Genomic DNA, 18746 nt, shown 5'->3' with positions numbered 1-18746 from the left:
TCACTGGTGATCATTAATTCTTTTTAAGTGTCATTAGAATTTTTAAAAGAATTTTTTTATTGATTTTAGAGAGGGAGGAAGGGAAAGAGAAAGAAACATCAATGTGAAAGGGAAACATCGATACGCTCCCACCTGCATACCCCCTGCTGGGGTTTGAGCCCACAACCCAGGCATGTGCCCTGACCTAGAATCAAACCTGCAACTTTTTTGGTGCACAGGAGGACACACTCAACCGAGTCATACAGACCAGGGCAGGACTTTTGATGTGTTTATTAGTTGTTCTTTAGGCTGAAGTTGCCTCATCTTCGGCCAGTGGTTGGACTCCTCCCTGTTGGCTTCTTGCAGTTTTCTGCCAGGACCATCCACCTTCGTTCACTTCCTGATTTCTAACAAAGACGTGTGGACTGACCTTAACCATGTCTTTCCACAGACCCAAAGTCGGCTGTTTGTCCAAGAATTCTTGACGTTTGTAGTGGGAAGTTTCTTGAGTTACTGAGCCTTCTAATTAAGGTGAAGGGTTGTGGATTTTGTAATCACTTGGAGTCATTTTTCTCTCTGTTTATGTTAGGCTATCATCCTGATTAAGTAGTTGGGTTCATTTTCTGTTATTTGCTTTCCATGTTTAAAAGTTACTTAGCCCTGGCCGGTGTGGTTCAGTTGGTTGAGCAGCATCCCATGCACTGAAAGGTCACCAGGTCAGGGCACATACCCAGGTTGTGGGTTCAATGACCAGTCAGGTTGTGTGTGGGAGGCAGCTGATCCATGTCTCTCTCTCTCTCTTTTCTCCTCCTCCCTCTCCCTCCCTCTCTCTAAAATTTTTTTAAAAATTTTGTTACATTTTTTAAAAAGTAACTTAAACATTTGATGATTGCACAGTCAAAGCTGTGTGATCAGGTAGGTACATGCAGAGCCAGACTCTTCGTCCTTCTCCCACCCTACCTGCTTGGTGGCTTTTATTTTTATTTTTTATTATTTCAGAGAAGGGGGAGAGAGGTAGAAACATCAATGATGAGAGACAATCTTTAATCAGCTGCCTCCTGCACGCCCCCTACTGGGAATCAAGCCCACAACCCAGGTATGTGCCTAGACCAGGAATTGAACCAGTGACCTCCTGGTTCACAGGTCAGTGCTCAACCATTGAGCCACACCCGCCAGGCCTGGGTGACATTCTTAGTCTTTGGTGTATCCTTCCTATTTGGGTTGGAGAATAGGAGCAAAAGGTAGCTGGCCATAGACTCTGTCCTACATCCTGTTTTTCCTGCATATTTTTTGGAGGTGTCTGCATATTAGCACATAGCGATCTTCCTCGCTTCTTCATACAACCAAGGGATGTGGTGCCCAGGGAATTATTCGGGCATTCCCATTGATGGGCATTTGAGTAGCTTCCCAATTTCTGTTGTTATGAATCATGTCACAGGAAAACCTTGTGCACATGCCATTTCCTATTTTACCTAGTATATCTCAGGGTTGGTTTCCAAGACGGTGATGGGTCAGCAGTAGCAGCAGGTGTGATTTTGCCATAACAGCTAGGTCCCCTTCCTCCAGGCTGTACCCTTCCACTCCATTCCTTCCCTATAGCCAAGCCAGGCCCAGCCAGTATTTGAATATTTCAGGCTGAAAGGCAGCGGAGTGAACTTTTTTGTTGTTGGCAGTCTTCACCCAAGGATATTTTCCATTGATTTTTAGAGAGAGAGAAAGGGATGGGTAGAGACAAAGAGAAACATTGATGTGAGAGACATATCAATTGGTTGCCTCCTGCATATGTCCCCACCAGGGCCAAGGATCGAGCCTTTAACTGAAGTACGTGCCTTTGACCAAAATCGAACCAGGACCCTTCAGTCCTCCGGCCGCTGCTCTATCCACTGAGCCAAACTGGTTAGGACTGAGTAAACTTATTTGCATTGTTCTGGTGAACAAGATTAAGCATCTTTCCACATCCAAAGGCCTTTTGCTTTTCTCTGTGCACTGTCTGTTCTTTTGCCCTTTTCTATCAAGTTAAAGTTGTGCATCTTGCTCAGTGTATTAGGGCTCCTAAAAACCCTTCTCAGTCATATGTTACAAATAATATTTCCCAGTTTGCCATTTGTGTTTGATCTTGTGTTCTGCTTTGTGAAAGTTTATTAATGTGTAGTGAAATTCATTGAACAGTTTGTTATTTTGAGTCACTGTTAGGAAAGTTTTTTTCACATAGGTATTTTAAGAATGTTTATTGTATTCCTCTAGTGCATTTAAGGATGTTCTTATATTCCAGTTCCTGTTCTGTGTGGAATTTATTGTGAATGGTGTGGGCTACACATCCAGTTTCACTCTTTCCCATATGGCTTTCCCATCATCAATATTTTTTTTAAATCAGTACCGTGGTGCTGGCAGTGCATGGCCTAAAGGAATTTCCCCCCACTGATTTTGAGTGGCTGTTTATATCAAGTTCTACATGTTCATATTAACTTGGATATGTTCCTGGGTTTTCACTTCTGACCTTTTGGGATCTCTGTGTGCTAGTGTTCTCCTGATTTAGTATTGATGGTTTTATACTTTCATGTGTATACAGTACAGTGTTTCCCATCTCTCCCGTACTGTTCTTTTTTGGGTTTTCCTGTCTGTTGTATTCTTTTTTGTTTACATGCAAACTTTATAATCAGCCTTTTGCTCACAGTTGCATTAGACCTCCTAAGGGATGTTTTCTGACTGCTAATGCCTACATTCCACCTCTTTTACTGGCTTATAGTCCAACTACTTTATTGTCTTTTTCCTTTCTTTTGCCTATTGGAAAGGGTGGTCTTTTTCATACGTTTTCTAACCCGGTTGTTTTTAGTTAAGATAAAGCTGTTGGCTTCTGGCCCTGGTCGGTGTGGCTCAGTTGGTTGGAGTGTCCTCCTGTACACCAAAAGGTAGCAGGTTCAGTTCCTGGTCAGGGCACATATGTGGGTTGGGGGTTTGATCCTCAGTCGGGGTCCATGTGGGAGGCAATTGATCGATATCTCCCTCTCTCCCTTCCTCTTTCACCCTTCCTCTCTCTAAATTCAATTAAAAAATAAAAATCAGTTGTTATAAAAAACAAAGGCTGTTGACTTCTGTATTCTAATTTTGCCTTCCTGTTATAGACAGTAAGAAAAATGTAATAAAGCAGCAGTTTCCCAGGGTTCGAGGCTGTGTGGGCAGGTGCTCTTCCTGTGCAGCCTTGTGCCCCTCTTGTGTGGGGACCTGCTCCAGTGGAAGTAAAGTCATGGTGCGGGCAGTGCATGGCCTAAACAAGCACTTTCCCATTAAGTAGAGCTTTGGGGCTGAGGTAAATGTATTTTGTCATGTTAAAAAATATAGTAAAAATCCACATATAAGTTGATCTGTGCAGTTTACACCTGTGTTCAAGGGGGTCAACTGAATATCCATTGATTTCTATTTTCTTGTAAATTTTTATCATGGATGGATTTAAATTTTGTGGACATGATCACTTGATTATTTCTCTTCATAGATCTAACAATATGCTGAATTATATAAATGGATTTCCTAATATTGAATCATTTTTGAACTAAACCTCATTTGATCACAATGTAGAAGCCAGTGGTCTTAGTTTCTATGCTAGTTGTGAAGTGAGGACCTTTTCTATTGCCTCTGTGATACAATTTAACGGTTTCTGTTGTAAATGTTGAATATTCTGTGTGAAACTGTATGCCTTGGGGGAGAAGAGAAGCTGGATGATCTGTGACTTTGCTGGGACAGTGGTGGGAACCTTAATGGTTTGCTTCTTTTTAAGTTGCTGGCTGTTCTCTGTACAGAGTTAGAAAGACTAGAAACGGCCATCTTCCTCCCAGGTTTCTCCGTGACCTCAGGAAGTTGGTTGATTTCTGACAGTTTGACTTACGAGATGAAGGGTTTAGATTGTTTCCATTTTCTTTACTCAGATGAGTTGTCTGTTTTATTTGCTTGTAAAAGAGACAGGTAGAAAAGTTTATTAATAGACATAGGGTTTATGTCTGAAAAAGGTAGCCCAGTACTCCAGAAACAGAAATGAATCTGGTCTGTCAGTACGTCTCTGCCTCCTATGATGTCCCAGTATGGTGTTAGGAGTCACCAACATGGAAAACAAGACAGATGAACTTGAATATCCCTGTCTTAGTGGTGGCTTGTAGTTGGGCCGAGAAGATGTTGAATAAAGAATTATCTCTAAATAATTGTGATAGCTGAAAGTGTGACCCAGGTCATACCACACTTGAACTTACCCTAGTCAGGAGGTCTGGGAAAGCATTCCCAAGAAGGTGATGTTTAACCTGAGACTATTCTAAAGGATAATGGGGGTTGGCTAGGCAAAATCAGATGAGACTTGTATTCTAACCAGAGAGAATAGTATGGAAAAACATGCTTTTTCATAACCTACAAGTACTTTTATTTTCTTTGTTTCTCTACCTATTGTAGGCCTCAGCAACTGTTGCCATTCCCAAAGAACATCATCGCTTTGTTATTGGTAAAAATGGAGAGAAACTACAAGACTTGGAGCTAAAAACGGCAACCAAAATTCAAATCCCACGCCCAGATGATGCAAGTAACCAGATCAGAATCACTGGCACCAAAGAGGGCATCGAGAAAGCTCGCCACGAAGTCCTGCTCATCTCTGCCGAGCAGGTAAGGCCAACTGTGGACCTAGTATTCATAGAGCAGCCTTGACCCCAACAGGCCCTGTCTGTCCAGGTTGTGCCCAGACCTGTGCTCAGCTGTGTCCTTTCATTTCCAGGATAAACGTGCTGTAGAGAGGCTAGAAGTGGAAAAGGCATTCCATCCCTTCATCGCTGGGCCTTATAATCGACTCGTCAGTGAGATCATGCAAGAAACAGGGACGCGCATCAACATCCCCCCACCCAGTGTCAACCGGACAGAAATCGTCTTCACTGGGGAGAAGGAGCAGCTGGCTCAGGCTGTGGCTCGGATCAAGAAGATTTATGAAGAAAAGGTAGTGGTGGGAGAAGGGAAATCCCCATGGGCAGGAATGGAGAGTGAACTGAGTTCGTGCTGAAGGCTTTCCCTTCTATCTGCCAACCTCACTCCGCCTCCCGCCTCTCTCACTCTCCCACCCTGGGCTAGATGCACTGCTCACAAGTGGCCACGTCTTTGAGTAAGCTGTTAGCTCCATTTGGTGACTTTGAGGTCTGAAACTTGTTCCTTAATTTAAGGAGAGGATTTGGTATTACTGCTCTTCCAAACTGACCCCTGCTTTTCCAAGTTGTAGTAATCGGTTTGGGCTTGACAAATTATCAGGTGATTCTTCTAAGGAGAAAACCCAACCCATGATGAGTGGGGTTTCTGGGATTGGCTGGTCATTGTTTCCCCTTCCAGGGCTCAGCAGCTGTAGTCTAGGCCCCGTGTCCTGATCCCTGCCCTTTTGGTGACAATATTCTGTCTTCGCCTGCCTCTCCTGTGCCCTTCCCTCTGACATCTTTATGGTACTCTTACTTAGAAAAAGAAGACCACAACCATCGCAGTGGAAGTGAAGAAATCCCAGCACAAGTATGTCATTGGGCCCAAGGGCAATTCCTTGCAGGAGATTCTCGAAAGAACTGGAGTTTCTGTGGAGATCCCACCGTCCGACAGCATCTCTGAGACTGTGATACTTCGAGGGGAGCCTGAAAAGCTAGGTCAGGCACTGACTGAGGTCTATGCCAAGGTAACTGCCTCCCAGGGAATCCAGGGCCCGGGCTGTGTTGGGTCAGGGTGCTCGTCTATCGCTAAGTCCAGCTGAGCAACCTGGTGCGTGCTTACGTAGCCTGGACGTTGGTTTGTTTGCTTGTTTTCCTAGGCCAACAGTTTTACAGTCTCCTCCGTCTCTGCTCCTTCTTGGCTTCACCGTTTCATCATTGGCAAGAAGGGGCAGAACTTGGCCAAGATCACTCAGCAGATGCCAAAGGTGAGGGAACATGTTGACCTGCTGCACTGGGTTGGCCTTGCATTCTGTTGTCCTGTTGCTGACTGACTTTTGTTTTGGTGTTGCTGTTTATCCCCTGGGGTGCCTTTGAAGATGGTGGCACTTTTTTTTTTTTTTAATTAGAATAAGTTTTTTTAAATACCTCTTTTTTTTTTTTTTTTTTTTAAATATATTTTATTGATTTTTTACAGAGAGGAAGGGAGAGGGATAGAGAGTTAGAAACATCGATGAGAGAGAAACATCGATCAGCTGCCTCCTGCACATCTCCCACTGGGGATGTGCCTGCAACCCAGGTACATGCCCTTGACCGGAATCGAACCTGGGACCTTTCAGTCCGCAGGCCGACGCTCTATCCACTGAGCCAAACCGGTTTCGGCATAAATACCTCTTTTTTAAGATGTCTTTTTAACCAGAGAGAATGCTAGGTTTGATGAATATCTTAAGAAATACCTCACTTCTAGTTACTATGGCATAATAACTTCCTAATGTTATGTCTGCACATTCTGAAGAGCAGAATTTGTCTACAGACTGTGAAGTGTAGAGCTCGTGGCGTTGTCCTCTGTGCCTCTGGCCTGGAGGCCTCAGTTTTCCCCAGGAAACACCAGAGGACACGCCATCGTGTTGGAGGCCTGTTATGTGTGGGTGTCGTGTCCTATTTGCCCTGTAGCCACTTTATTTCTAAGATCAAAGTCCTGGTCACACTTAATATGATAACTTGGTGAGGCTAGTCCCCTATGAAGTCACCTCCTCATCTGGTGTGTTATAAGTAGCTGGTCTGGTGACCACCCTCGCAGCTGTACTGGGGTTAAAATTCCGTCCCTGTTAGCTGTCTCATTCTTTATGCCGTCAGATGGGAGTAGGGGTCCTACAGTGCGAGTGATATAGGAAGGTGTGCTAAGGTATTTCATGCTTTGAGGTATTGGTGACAAGCACAGTGTGTAGGATTTCACAGTTCCTGTTTTGGTAAAGGAAAGATGATTAGACTATATTAAATAACAAAATAATGGTTGTCCTCAGGCCCCCTTTGCACTTTTTCATGGTGTTGGTGGATTTGCATTCTCGTGAAGCAGTTTGGAATCAGTCGCTGCCACTGTGCCATCTCGTGTTCACTGTCCCTTTATTTTGGTACGGTAGGTTCACATCGAGTTTACAGAAGGCGAGGACAAGATCACCCTGGAAGGCCCCACGGAGGATGTAAATGTGGCCCAGGAACAGATCGAAGCCATGGTGAAAGACTTGGTAAGATGCCCCTGTGAGTGTTCCAAGTGCTTTGAACTGGGGATGGGCTGTCATTGTGTCGTGTGGCAGTCAGGCTTCATGGGTGGGCATAGAGACATGAGGCTGGCCCAGTCAGAGAGTGGTGCATTCTGAGAGTTAGAAGCTGGCCAGAGCCATGGAGAGAGAAGACATTATTTTGAGGAAGGGCCTTTCATGGGGGCCAGAGGGATGAGCTTGCAATAGTCTTGATGGCTGAGGGGTCAGAAAAGGCGGCAGCTGCTGGCTCTCTCCTGTGGTTCTGGCTGCCCAGCTGGCATGTCTCATGGATGCGCTCTGTGTCCTTGCAGATTCACCGCATGGACTATGTGGAGATCAGCATTGACCACAAGTTTCACAGACACCTCATCGGGAAGAGCGGAGCCAACAGTGAGTGAAGTGGACACCATGGGGGCAGGCTGGGAGAAAAGCCACCAGCTATTTGACTGGGAGCCCTCACCCAGTTGTTTGGCCTAGAGATGAATGTGATCAACTGGGTCAGTTCCCTGAGTCACCCACTAGGGCCATGGCAGAGGGACTCCCCAGGGTGTCATCCTGCATGTTTCAGCCAGAGCTGCTGGGTGAAGTCCACCAGTGTTGTCCTCCTCACCTCTAACCCCTGACCTGGAGCTCACCAAGGAGTCAGACGTTTCTAGACTCATGCCCAAGTCAGACAACTCAGGGAGGGATTCTGTTGGACAAACAGTAATATGTGAGCCCAGGTTCCGTGTTGGATTACCTGTGTCAGGTAGGTAGCACAAGGTGGGGCAGCATTGGAAATGTGTTAGATGAGTTCTGCTTGAATCCCAGGATGTGTTTTAAAATCTCCTCCTTTGCTCAGTTTTATTGCATGGCCATCATGCACATCACAGTGCTTACTAGTTCTGGAGACAGTCCTGTGTTTCACCTTCAGTGGGAGGTGAGGGCTAACACTTAATCTGGTCGTGGGTCCTTCCGTAAGTTGCAAGAACTTCACCTCACTAAGCATGATGTCTCTGTGAGTGCGCCCTCTTTGGATTTTGCCCTGTGCGGTCCCTTTTTTTTTCCAGAGTACATGTAAACTTGTCACCTGCTTTATTTGGTGCCAGTTTTGTGTTATGGGAGCATTTTAAACAATAGCACCCACTCAGAGCAGCTCCGGTCATTGCTCACCTGCACACACCATAAACTTGCTTTTGTTCTCTTTGTTTATTTTGGTTAGTGTTTCCTTAAGAATGTAAGGAAATGCAATGCTAATAGTAATCTCTGGTTTCTGCTCCCTAGGATGTGTGAAACCACTCAGTGTGATTCAGAGAATTGTGTCTGTTCTGTTTCTTCTTGTTCATTTCCTAACCCGTGTTTTCTTTCATAATCTAAAACCTGCCACCAGCTTCTGTGTGCTTGTCTGTTGTCCTGCATGGTTCCACCTTGGAACAGTGCCACTTCCGGCCCATGTCCTAGCACATGGGCTCATGGCTATCTCTGTGCTTGGAACCCTCCCTGTGACCCTTTAAGGAGTTTGGCTTCCCTCATTACACAGTGGACCAAATGCTGACCCTGTTTCTGGTGATAAGGCTTCTCCAGGGTGTGGGGCCAGATCTCTAACAGTGGGCACAAGGTGCTGGAGGAGGGTTTTCAACTCCACCTGTTCTGCAAAGACAGTGAAGAGCTCAGTTTGCACCTGAGCTGACAATGGAGTGTTAGGCAACAGCATGGCCGCCAAGGGGTTCTGAGGTAGTTGATGGGGGTGCTCTTATTTTCAGTTAATGTAAGGGCTTCTGGTTTTCAATTTTTATTTATTTTTTAAATATTATTTATTTATTTTCAGAAGGGGAAAGAGATAGACATATCAACAGTGAGAATCATCAATCGGCTGCCTCCTCACAACCCCCACTGGGGATCGAGCCCAAAACCAGGGCATGTGGCATGACCAGGAATTGAACTGTGACCTCTTGGTTCATGGGTCAACATTCAACCACTGAGCCATACTGGCCGGGCTCCTATGACATTTGTCACAAAAACATCACCAAATTTTAAATGAAAATCCAAAACTCTTAAAATATTAAACATGAAATGTGAGCTACACATACATTTGAGAAAAATGAATGAAACAAAATAATTCTTTCTTCACCACTCATTCCAATTTAGGGTCATGTGTGGCTGGAGCCTCTCCTGGCAGCTCAGGGTACAAGGTGGGACCCACCCTGGACAGGTGCCCTTCCAACTCCAGGGATTCTGAGGAACTTTTCTGGATTTTCAAAGGCAGACAGATGACTCTTGTGTGTGTCTAAGATTGAGAGTCACTGGTATGACGTTATCTGCACACTCACAAAGATGGGGACAGTGCAGACAGGGCAGTTCTCTCACGTGCACATCCTTGTGATGTGGAAGGAACCTAGAGTCCTCAGAGGAAACTCCACACAGTCCACTGGGAGTCAACTTTTTTCTCATCAACATAATGAAAGCATATTGAACAAAATGACATTATGTGAGGACCTGCTGTATTCTAAGCCTTGGACACACTCCAGATCAGCTGAGTCTCAGGCTCTGAGCAGTTGTTCAGCATGGACAGGTTGATGCTCCATGTGGTCAGTCCTGTGGAGATTGTGCCCAGCTCCTGCTAGAATAGAGGCAGTCTTGCTCTGGGGGACCTCATCATCCTTTCTGCTTTGGGGTGACTGGTTAGGTTATTTGGGGCTTTAACCATGTTAATCATTGGTGGACTGTAGTACAGTCTGAGTCCAAAATGTTTCCTTTTGTTCTTAAGTCAACAGAATCAAAGATCAGTACAAGGTGTCTGTACGCATCCCTCCCGACAGCGAGAAGAGCAACCTGATCCGCATCGAGGGGGACCCGCAGGGTGTGCAGCAGGCCAAGCGGGAGCTGCTGGAGCTTGCCTCCCGCATGGTGAGCCCTGTGGCGGGTCCTGTGGGAGCATTGTTGGCATGTCCCAGAGAATGGAATTGCTAAGTGTCCCGTTGGACTACTGCTATGCCAGGGGGGGCTCTGAAGATCTGCAGTGGAGAACTCAGCCTTGGTCAAACCCTGGCTTCCATGACACGTCAGTACCAACTCCAGGGATTGTGAGAGACTTTTCTGGATTTTCAAAGGCAGACAGATGACTCGTGTGTGTCTAAGATTGAGAGTCACTGGTATGCTGCAAACAGAAAGGGGACACAGTGAGCCTTGTTCGCTATGTCAGATTAAAGTACTGTGCTGTCCTCAGCCTGCTACCAGCACCCGACTGAGTCAAATACACATAACCACACAATAGTGAGTCTCAACCTAGGCTGCACGTGACTCACTGGGGTGCCTTTGACTACAGATGAGTCCAGTATTGTATGAGTGCTCAGAGCTTAGCATGAACATGTACAGACTCTCAGGAAAGCCCAAGGCAATGTAGGACTTCTACCTCGTCAGGGTAGGAGCAAGTCCCAGGGTCAGCTTCCTTTACCCTGGCATTCTTATAGATCAAGCATGTCAAACTCAAGGGCTAACATGGGCCAAATAACAAGGTTTAAGTTTATGTGGGCTGCAAAAAAAAAAAAGCTTAAATTTTCATAGAAACGTAGGTTTATTTCGATAGAGACATGCTGAATACAAAGGGCTGAAATAAATGAGTAATCGTTAACGTAAAATAATAGAACGTTTTAATAAAAATTAATAGTTTTCCTTGGACATTAACTCACCAGACACTGAATAACTGCACAAATTAATAAGCATAATGCAAATAAACCTATTTTTCTTGTTCTCCGAAAGCAAAATATTTCCTGTTGCACACACCAAACAAGTCAGTACAAGACTAATGACATGGCAGTTGGCTGCTAAAATATTTGCTGCTGGTATTAGTGGAAAGAAATGGTGCACCTGCCCAGCGTAAGAGGAATGAATGCAACACAATTAGAGTAATCAATAATTAGCAAACATAGTTCGTTAATAATAACTAGAAACCTGGTGCACGGATTTGTGCACTGGTGGGGTCCTTCAGCCTGGCCTGCGGTGATCCAGCCGAAACCTGCTCCATGACATCCCCCAAGAGGTCCTGGATTGTGAGAGTGCGTAGGACCCCACCAGTGCACGATTTGGGCCAGGGAGTGACTGCAGGAGGGCTCCAGGGCATGTCCAGCCACGTCTCACCCAGTCCCTATCAGCCGGACCCCAGCAGCAAGCTAACCTACCCGTCAGAGCGTCTGCCCCCTGGTGGTCAGTGCACATCATAGTGATTGGTCAACAGTTGCTTAGGCTTTTACATATATATATATATATATATATATATATATATAATGTATAACAGGATATTGTAAGAATTAAGTTATGAAATTTTTATTAAAACGTTTCTTCCATACCATATTGGCTGGGTCACAAAAATATTGGTTGTGGGCTGCATGTGGCCCGAGGGCCGCAAGTTTGACATGCTTGTAGATCTTTTCACTACCCATGCGAAGGGCCCCAAATTGGAGGCCAGCTTTATGTAGTAACTTCGTGGCCTCAGCTGTAGTCCAGGGCATGGCATCGCCTTCTGCCACTCTTTGGCTGTCCCTGAACTTACTCCTCAGCCTGGGAGTGTCCTAGGTTCTCCCCTACATCAGCCAGCTCTTATCCTGACCATCCATGGTCCCTTGCTCTGGCGTCTAGTTACTAGAGTGCTGAACACTCGTTTCTCTGTCACCCCAATGCTCCAGAATCTCCCAGATAGGTAGTGTTTTTCCCTGCTTTCCACCCCTGCTTATATATCTTCTGACGTAACAGGCCCTCAGGAGCAGCAGTCGTCAACTGGTTGGCAACTGCTGCTCTGGAGGATAGTGTGGACCATATAGGTTCAGTGCCCCATGTTGAGTGATTCTTAATGCACATGGGCAGTCATCCCAGCCTCCTGGTGGTGAGGAGGGATCGTTCCCTGCTGTGCAGTGTCAGGCCTCAGTTCTTGTTAAAACACAGCACTGAGTGAATGACTCTGGTAAATATGGCTCCCGCGGTAGCACTTTTGGTTGGAGGGGTCTGCACTCAGTTCTCTCGTTACACTTTGTTCAGGAGAACAGTGTGCACCCAGGGCAGCACACAGTGTGGCAGGTAGAGAGGGCAGGTAGCTAGTGGGTGCTGTCTACTGGCCAGTGTGGCTGACACTACCTCCCTGCTGTGAGGGAGGTTGTTCACCTTGCTTGTAATAAGTGCATTTATTTCTTGTCCATGTATTTTCAGGAAAACGAGCGTACCAAGGATCTAATCATTGAGCAGAGATTTCATCGCACAATCATTGGGCAGAAGGGTGAACGGATTCGTGAAATTCGGGACAAATTCCCAGAGGTAGTTACCCAGCAGCCTTATTTTGATAACCCTCCGGCAGCGGTCTGATTGGCACTTGGGAGTATTCAGTTTTTTAGCGTTCTCACCAATAATCAAACTTGGTCTCCTCGTGATTTATTCTAGGTTATCATCAACTTTCCAGACCCAGCACAGAAAAGTGATATTGTCCAACTTAGAGGGCCCAAGAATGAAGTGGAAAAGTGTACAAAATACATGCAGAAGATGGTTGCTGATTTGGTAGGAGATGCTTTCCATCCTTTATTGTGTGATGGTGGGGGCGGGGGAGGGTAGGGGATGTGTGCCATCAGCACACTTGGGCATTAGGTGAGTCTGCCGTCTCAGGTACTTGGAACAAAGTCATGATGCTACGTTTCAACACCTGAAATTACACTGGCAGAAATTGTCACAGCTTGAGTGTTCCATGGAATTAAAGTGGGGAGCTCCTCTATGTCCCATACCAAGTGACCTTGTTTCCTTCATGGGTCTTCAGACACCTAGGAAACTGTCCCATCCAGTGAGGAGAGAGACTTGTACAAGTAGTGTCATTTATGGAGTGTTCTTTCCTCAGACCTAGAAAGGGAGGAGACGGTTGTTGGAGAGGCTGCAGGCGTCCCTGTGCTCTCTACAGTCACTTGCGGGCATGCACTTAGCTTGTGACCCCCTGGGAGAGGAGCTGCCTGGGCTCCTTAGCACTGGGCTTGTCCTGCTGCCCAGTAGAGCTGGGTGTTCTGAGCTTAATCCTCTTTTTGTCCATCCCCAGCTTGCTCTCCTCCTGTAGTGGCACCCACTCCCTTTTACCCTAGAGCAGTGATGGCGAACTTTTTGAGCTCGGCATGTCAGCATTTTGAAAAACCCTAACTTAACTCTGGTGCCGTGTCACATATAGAAATTTTTTGACATTTGCAACCATAGTAAAACAAAGACTTATATTTTTGATATTTATTTTATATATTTAAATGCCATTTAATAAAGAAAAATCAACCAAAAAAATGAGTTCGCGTGTCAGGTTCGCCATCACTGCCCTAGAGGCCCAATTGAGGGCACCTGGGTAGACTTGATTGCTTCTGGATTGTGGAACACACATCTGACAGGTTGTAGGGTCTGTGGCAGTCCACTTTTTATAAAAGGGGGCCCTGCACATGTCAACTGTGACAGGCCAGGTGAGTTAGTTGCTGAGTAGTTATCTCGCCCATCCTCGTGACGACTTCTGAAGGTCAGAAAGTAAGAGAGACGCAGGACAAAGTCTTCCCTAGCATTCTGTCGTTTAGGGATGCTCTAGCTTGACAGCTAATTTGGCAATCTCTTGTTTTTAAGGTGGAAAATAGTTATTCGATCTCTGTTCCGATCTTCAAGCAGTTTCACAAGAACATCATTGGGAAAGGAGGCGCAAACATTAAAAAGGTGACTGGCCGGCTTGTCCCCGGAATCGTGGCTCTTCTCACCTTGCCCTCCATGGTCCTGTGCCATTCTAGCTTTAAATTTGAAGGAGGGGCCTTACTTCCTAGCTCTGGGCTCTGGGTGTCTCAATGGTAGTTGCTTCTCACTGCGTCTTTTTCGTAGATTCGTGAAGAAAGCAATACCAAGATCGACCTTCCAGCAGAAAATAGCAACTCGGAGACCATCATCATCACAGGCAAGCGGGCCAACTGCGAGGCTGCCCGGAGCCGCATCCTGTCCATCCAGAAAGACCTGGTAATGTGGAGCTGGCTGTAGGACAGGCTCTGGCCTGGGGACAGGCAGGGACAGGAGGGCCAGAGCCCCTCATAGAGGAGCTTTGGTCTGGGTGGTGATCTCTGGCAGTGCTTACAGATAGTCCTAAGCAGCAGTAGCATTTGACTTGGGTGCTGGGAAATTTTCATGTCCTCAAGGTGTTGTATTTTTCCCAGTTTTTGAAAAATGAACATGTAAGAAACTGAACACATTTAAAGTGTGCAGTTGGATACATTTGCCATATGTATATATCCATGAAATCCCCTCCACAGTCAGGATAATGCACTTACCCATCACCCCCAAAATAAGCCTTGTGCCCCCCCCTTTTTTAAATATATTTTTATTAATTTCAGTGAGGGAGGGAGAGGGGGAGAGAGATACAAATATCAGTGATGAGAGAGAATCACTGATTGGTCGCTTCCTGCACGCCCCCCACTTGGGATGGAACCCGTAACCCAGGCATGTGACCTTGACCAGAATTAAACCTGGGACCCTTCATTTTGCAGGTCAATGCTCTATCCATTGAGCCAAACCAGTTAGCACCTCTGTTCAGCATCACTTTCCCAGCTTCCCCACTGTCTGTCGAACCCCCAGTCCGCTTTGTTAAAGTAGATGAGCTTGAATTTTCATGTAATTGTCTAAGAGTCATAGTATCTATTCTTGAGTCTAGTTGCTTTCACTTTGCATAATTATTTTGAGATTCATCCATGTTATGTATATCAGTACTTCATTTTTTTAAAATATATATTTTTTGTTGATTTCAGAGAGGAAGGGAGGGAGATAGATAGAAATATCAATAATGAGAGAGAATCATTGATTGGCTGCCTCTTGCATGCCCCTTACTGGGGGGGAGGTCTAGCCCACAGCCCAGGCATGTGCCCTTGGCCGGAATTGAACCTGGGACCCTTTAGTCCGCAGGCTGACACTATCCACTGAGCCAAACCAGCTAGAGTAGTACTTCATTTCTTAATTGAGATATAGTAGACATACAACATTATCCTTGGCTTCACTCATCTGCACAGACTAGTCCTTCCTATGGCTATTTTTTTTATTGTATCACCAGCTTTGTAGTTTTCTTCATGTTTCTTTGCTTGGAGTTCATTGAACTCCTTGGATATTTGAGGTTAGAGTTTTCATCAAATTTGGAAAAATTAAGGGCATTATTTAATAGTTTTTTCTGTCCTCCCCTTCAGGGAGTCTACTTACTGCGTGTTAGGCAGCATGACATCCTACCATTCACTGGCTCTCTGTTTATTTGGGTCGGGGGTGGGGGGGGGGTTGTTAAGTTTTTCTTCATGAGTTTCTTTCAATTCATTAGTTTTCTGCAGTGTCTATTCTGCCTGTGACCCCATCTAGTATATTTTTCATTTCAGATACTGTTTTTACCTGTAGAAGTTCAATTTGAATTTTTTTGGTTTTATACCTGACACGTTTAGTCATTTCCTTTGGCTTCTTGACTCTATGCTCTATAGTGAAAATACCTGTTTTAGTGTCATTCCTGGGTTGTTTTCTATTGTTTTATCCTGGTTGTGGGATTTTCCCCTGTGTCTTTGCATATCCAGTATTTTTCTTATTATGCCAGACATTATGAAGTTTACTTTGGTGGATGCTGGATACTTTTGTGGTTTCTGTAAATACCTTTATGCTTTGTTAAGTTACTTTGAAACAGTTTGCTCCTTTTTGGACTTGTTAGGTGGGGTCAGGGTGGTGGTGTAGGCCCAGTTGTTCCCTCTTGAGGTGAGACCCTTCTAGTACTGTGCCCAGGGTCCTATACTTGTGGACACTGACTAAGCTGTCATCCCCGTGTTCTCTCGTTCTTCTGCTGGTTCTTTCCCTGGCCCAGGCAGTCTCCCTACATGTGTCAATATGGGAGTCTCTCTCCACATTCTCTCTTCTTGGGCTCTGACCCACCAGCTCCTAGCACCTTGATCTTCCTGGGCTGTCAGCTTTGTGTCCTCAGTGCAGGGGCTCAACCAGGGCACAGTCATAGGGATCACCTCATTTGCTTTTGTCTCCAGGGTCTTGAACACCATTGTTTCATGTGGCAGATAAATGCAGTCTTTGTTGTTTCATCTTGGTGGGAGGCAGAGTCCTTGCTTATATATAGAGTTTAATGGGAAAGGTTGATCCATAAGCATCTCAAACTTGTCTTTACTGCTCGAACCAGAGAGGGCCTGAGGGAGCAGCGCTGTTTATGATCTGACATCGCAGCTTCTCTTCTGCACTGTGTGACATACACACGCACACATGCACGCTTTGGGCTCCTTCTGCACCAGGTCTATTGAATACTCACCACATCGATTATGGCTGACTCTTGCTCTTGCCCTTCTTGCCACACAAAAATATGGTTCTCTTGTGCCGTGTGTGATTTCAGGCCAACATAGCCGAGGTGGAGGTCTCCATCCCTGCCAAGCTGCACAACTCCCTCATTGGCACGAAGGGTCGCCTGATCCGCTCCATCATGGAGGAGTGCGGCGGGGTCCACATTCACTTCCCTGTGGAAGGCTCGGGAAGCGACACAGTTGTCATCAGGGGCCCTTCCTCGGATGTAGAGAAGGCCAAGAAACAGCTTCTGCACCTGGCAGAGGAGAAGGTGAGTGCCACCCCGGGAGGAGTCACTGTGTGCTACTTGCTGGAAGTGTCCTCTCTTCAGGATAGAAACTCTAAAAACCCTTTCTTTGTGGCAGGTCAGAAAACTTCATGTACCTTTATGTCTCTTTGATCTTGCCATTACTGAAGGGTCTTTCAAGGTCAGATGCCCACGTCTGTAAAGTAGGAAATCTATTGTTTACCTTAAAAAGGATTTTTATACAGTTAAATCCACCCTTGTTAATGTAGTGTTCACAAACAGTGTTTGTGTGACCACCTCTGTAATAACATGTTTTGCTCATCGGGCCCCCAAATTCTTCATTGAATCGCCTTTGCCCCTTTGTCAAACCTGTCTGCCAGTCTGTGTGTGGACACGCTGCTCCATTCCAGGGACACCACAGGTTGGAGTGGGCTGCCTTGACGGGACACCTGGTGCGTCCAGCAGCATTTTTGCATTTCAGATTGCTGTGGCTGTTACAGACCCTTTCCCTTTCCAAAAGCATTTGGAAAATTTCCAGGGGGGAAATTCCTGCTTGGATTTTTATTGGGATTATGTCAAAGCTAAAGATCAAATTCAGGAGAATTCTCAGCATTTCTGAATCTTCCAGTCTAGCACGTCAATTTTTTAAGGTTTTGACTTTTCATTGGCGTTTTGTAGTTCTTCGCATGCAGGTCTTACTCATGTTTTGTTCAGTTTTACATCTGTTTTGTTTTTTAATGCTATCATAAATGGTACTCTTGTAATTCATAATGTAGGGCGTAGAAATACATACTTGATTTTGTGTATTGGCCTTGTTTTGTGTGTCTGGTGTAAAGCTCACTTATTAGTTCCAGTAGCTTTTTGTGTGGATTCTTAGGAGGTTTTTTTTGTTTGTTTGTTTGTTTTTTTACTAGAGGCCTGGTGCATGGATTCGTGCATCAGTGGGGTCCCTCGGCCTGGCCAGCGGAAATCTGGCTGAAACCAGCTCTCCGACATCCCTCGAGGGGTCCCAGATTGCAAGAGTGCACAGGCCAGGCCAAGGGACCCCACCAGTGCATGATCCAAGCCGGGAAGGGACTGTGGGAGGGCTCCAGTGTGTGTCCGGCCCGTCTGACCCAGTCCTGATCGGCCAGACCCCAGCAACAAGCTAACCTACTGGTCGGAGCGTCTGCCCCCTGGTGGTCAGTGTGTGTCATAGTGACTGGTCAAACAGTCGGACACTTGGCATATTAGGCTTTTATATATTTAGATATTTGTTAATCCTCACCCAAGGATATTTTTCCATTGATTTTTAGAGCGAGCGGAAGGGAGAGGGAGTGACAGAGAAACATCAATGTAAGAGAGACACATTGATTGGTTGCCTCCTGCACACACCCTGACCAGGGTCAGGGAACCTGCAACCAAGGTATGTGCCTGTGACCAGAATCAAACCTGGGACCCTTCAGTCTGCGGGCTGATGCTCTGTCCACTGAGCCAAACTGGCTAGGGTGATTCTTGTGAGTTTTATGTAAAACACATAATCTGTGAGTGGACAGTGCACTTCTGTTATGTACACCTATGTGTCTCATCTTGCTGCGTTGCTAGGGGCCTCCAATGTGTTGCATAGCAGGAGTTGATTTTTTTTTTTTAAATGTTTAACCAACCTTGTATTCTTGGGGAAGCCCCACTTGGTTTTTTGTGTCATCCTTCATTGTATTGCTGGATTGGGCTTGCCAAAACTTTTAGCTTTCCATTGCTGCTGTTTGCGAGTAATTGTCTAAAGTTAGAGGCTCTCTGTGGTGTTCTGTGGAGTCAGCACTTGGAAGATGACAAAATATCGGTGTGCTGCTAGCATCCGGCAATCCTGCTTTGCTCTTCCTTGTGTTTCTTCTTCCTGCTTGTGGGCCTGAGTCACCCTAGAGAAGCGTGTCCCTCCAGGTGAATCAATCTGCCAGAGTAGCTGGCGTTGCAGCAAGGTTCCTGTGGTGGGGTCTTTCCTGGGCCCAAATTTTAAAACAAAAAATTGTTTTTATTGACTTT

General features: G+C 45.7%; 1 protein-coding gene across 2 annotated transcripts in view; it reads left to right on the top strand.

Annotated features, from left to right (window-relative positions):
- HDLBP (high density lipoprotein binding protein) overlaps nucleotides 1–18746 on the top strand; it is a 76803-nt gene that overhangs the window by 47382 nt on the left and 10675 nt on the right. For both annotated transcript variants that reach the window (XM_081095580.1, XM_081095579.1), the window contains 12 exons: nucleotides 4411–4617; nucleotides 4727–4942; nucleotides 5447–5653; nucleotides 5786–5893; nucleotides 7046–7150; nucleotides 7477–7555; nucleotides 9912–10051; nucleotides 12344–12448; nucleotides 12572–12685; nucleotides 13763–13849; nucleotides 14009–14140; nucleotides 16533–16751. In XM_081095580.1, coding sequence (XP_080951706.1) covers nucleotides 4411–4617; nucleotides 4727–4942; nucleotides 5447–5653; nucleotides 5786–5893; nucleotides 7046–7150; nucleotides 7477–7555; nucleotides 9912–10051; nucleotides 12344–12448; nucleotides 12572–12685; nucleotides 13763–13849; nucleotides 14009–14140; nucleotides 16533–16751 — 1719 coding nt within the window. The remainder of the gene's footprint in view (nucleotides 1–4410; nucleotides 4618–4726; nucleotides 4943–5446; nucleotides 5654–5785; nucleotides 5894–7045; nucleotides 7151–7476; nucleotides 7556–9911; nucleotides 10052–12343; nucleotides 12449–12571; nucleotides 12686–13762; nucleotides 13850–14008; nucleotides 14141–16532; nucleotides 16752–18746) is intronic.

Source organism: Myotis nattereri (assembly GCF_964212035.1).
Source record: "Myotis nattereri genome assembly, chromosome: 7".
In the NCBI taxonomy this organism is placed as follows: Eukaryota; Metazoa; Chordata; class Mammalia; order Chiroptera; family Vespertilionidae; genus Myotis; species Myotis nattereri.
This window is presented reverse-complemented; position numbering and strand designations above follow the sequence as displayed.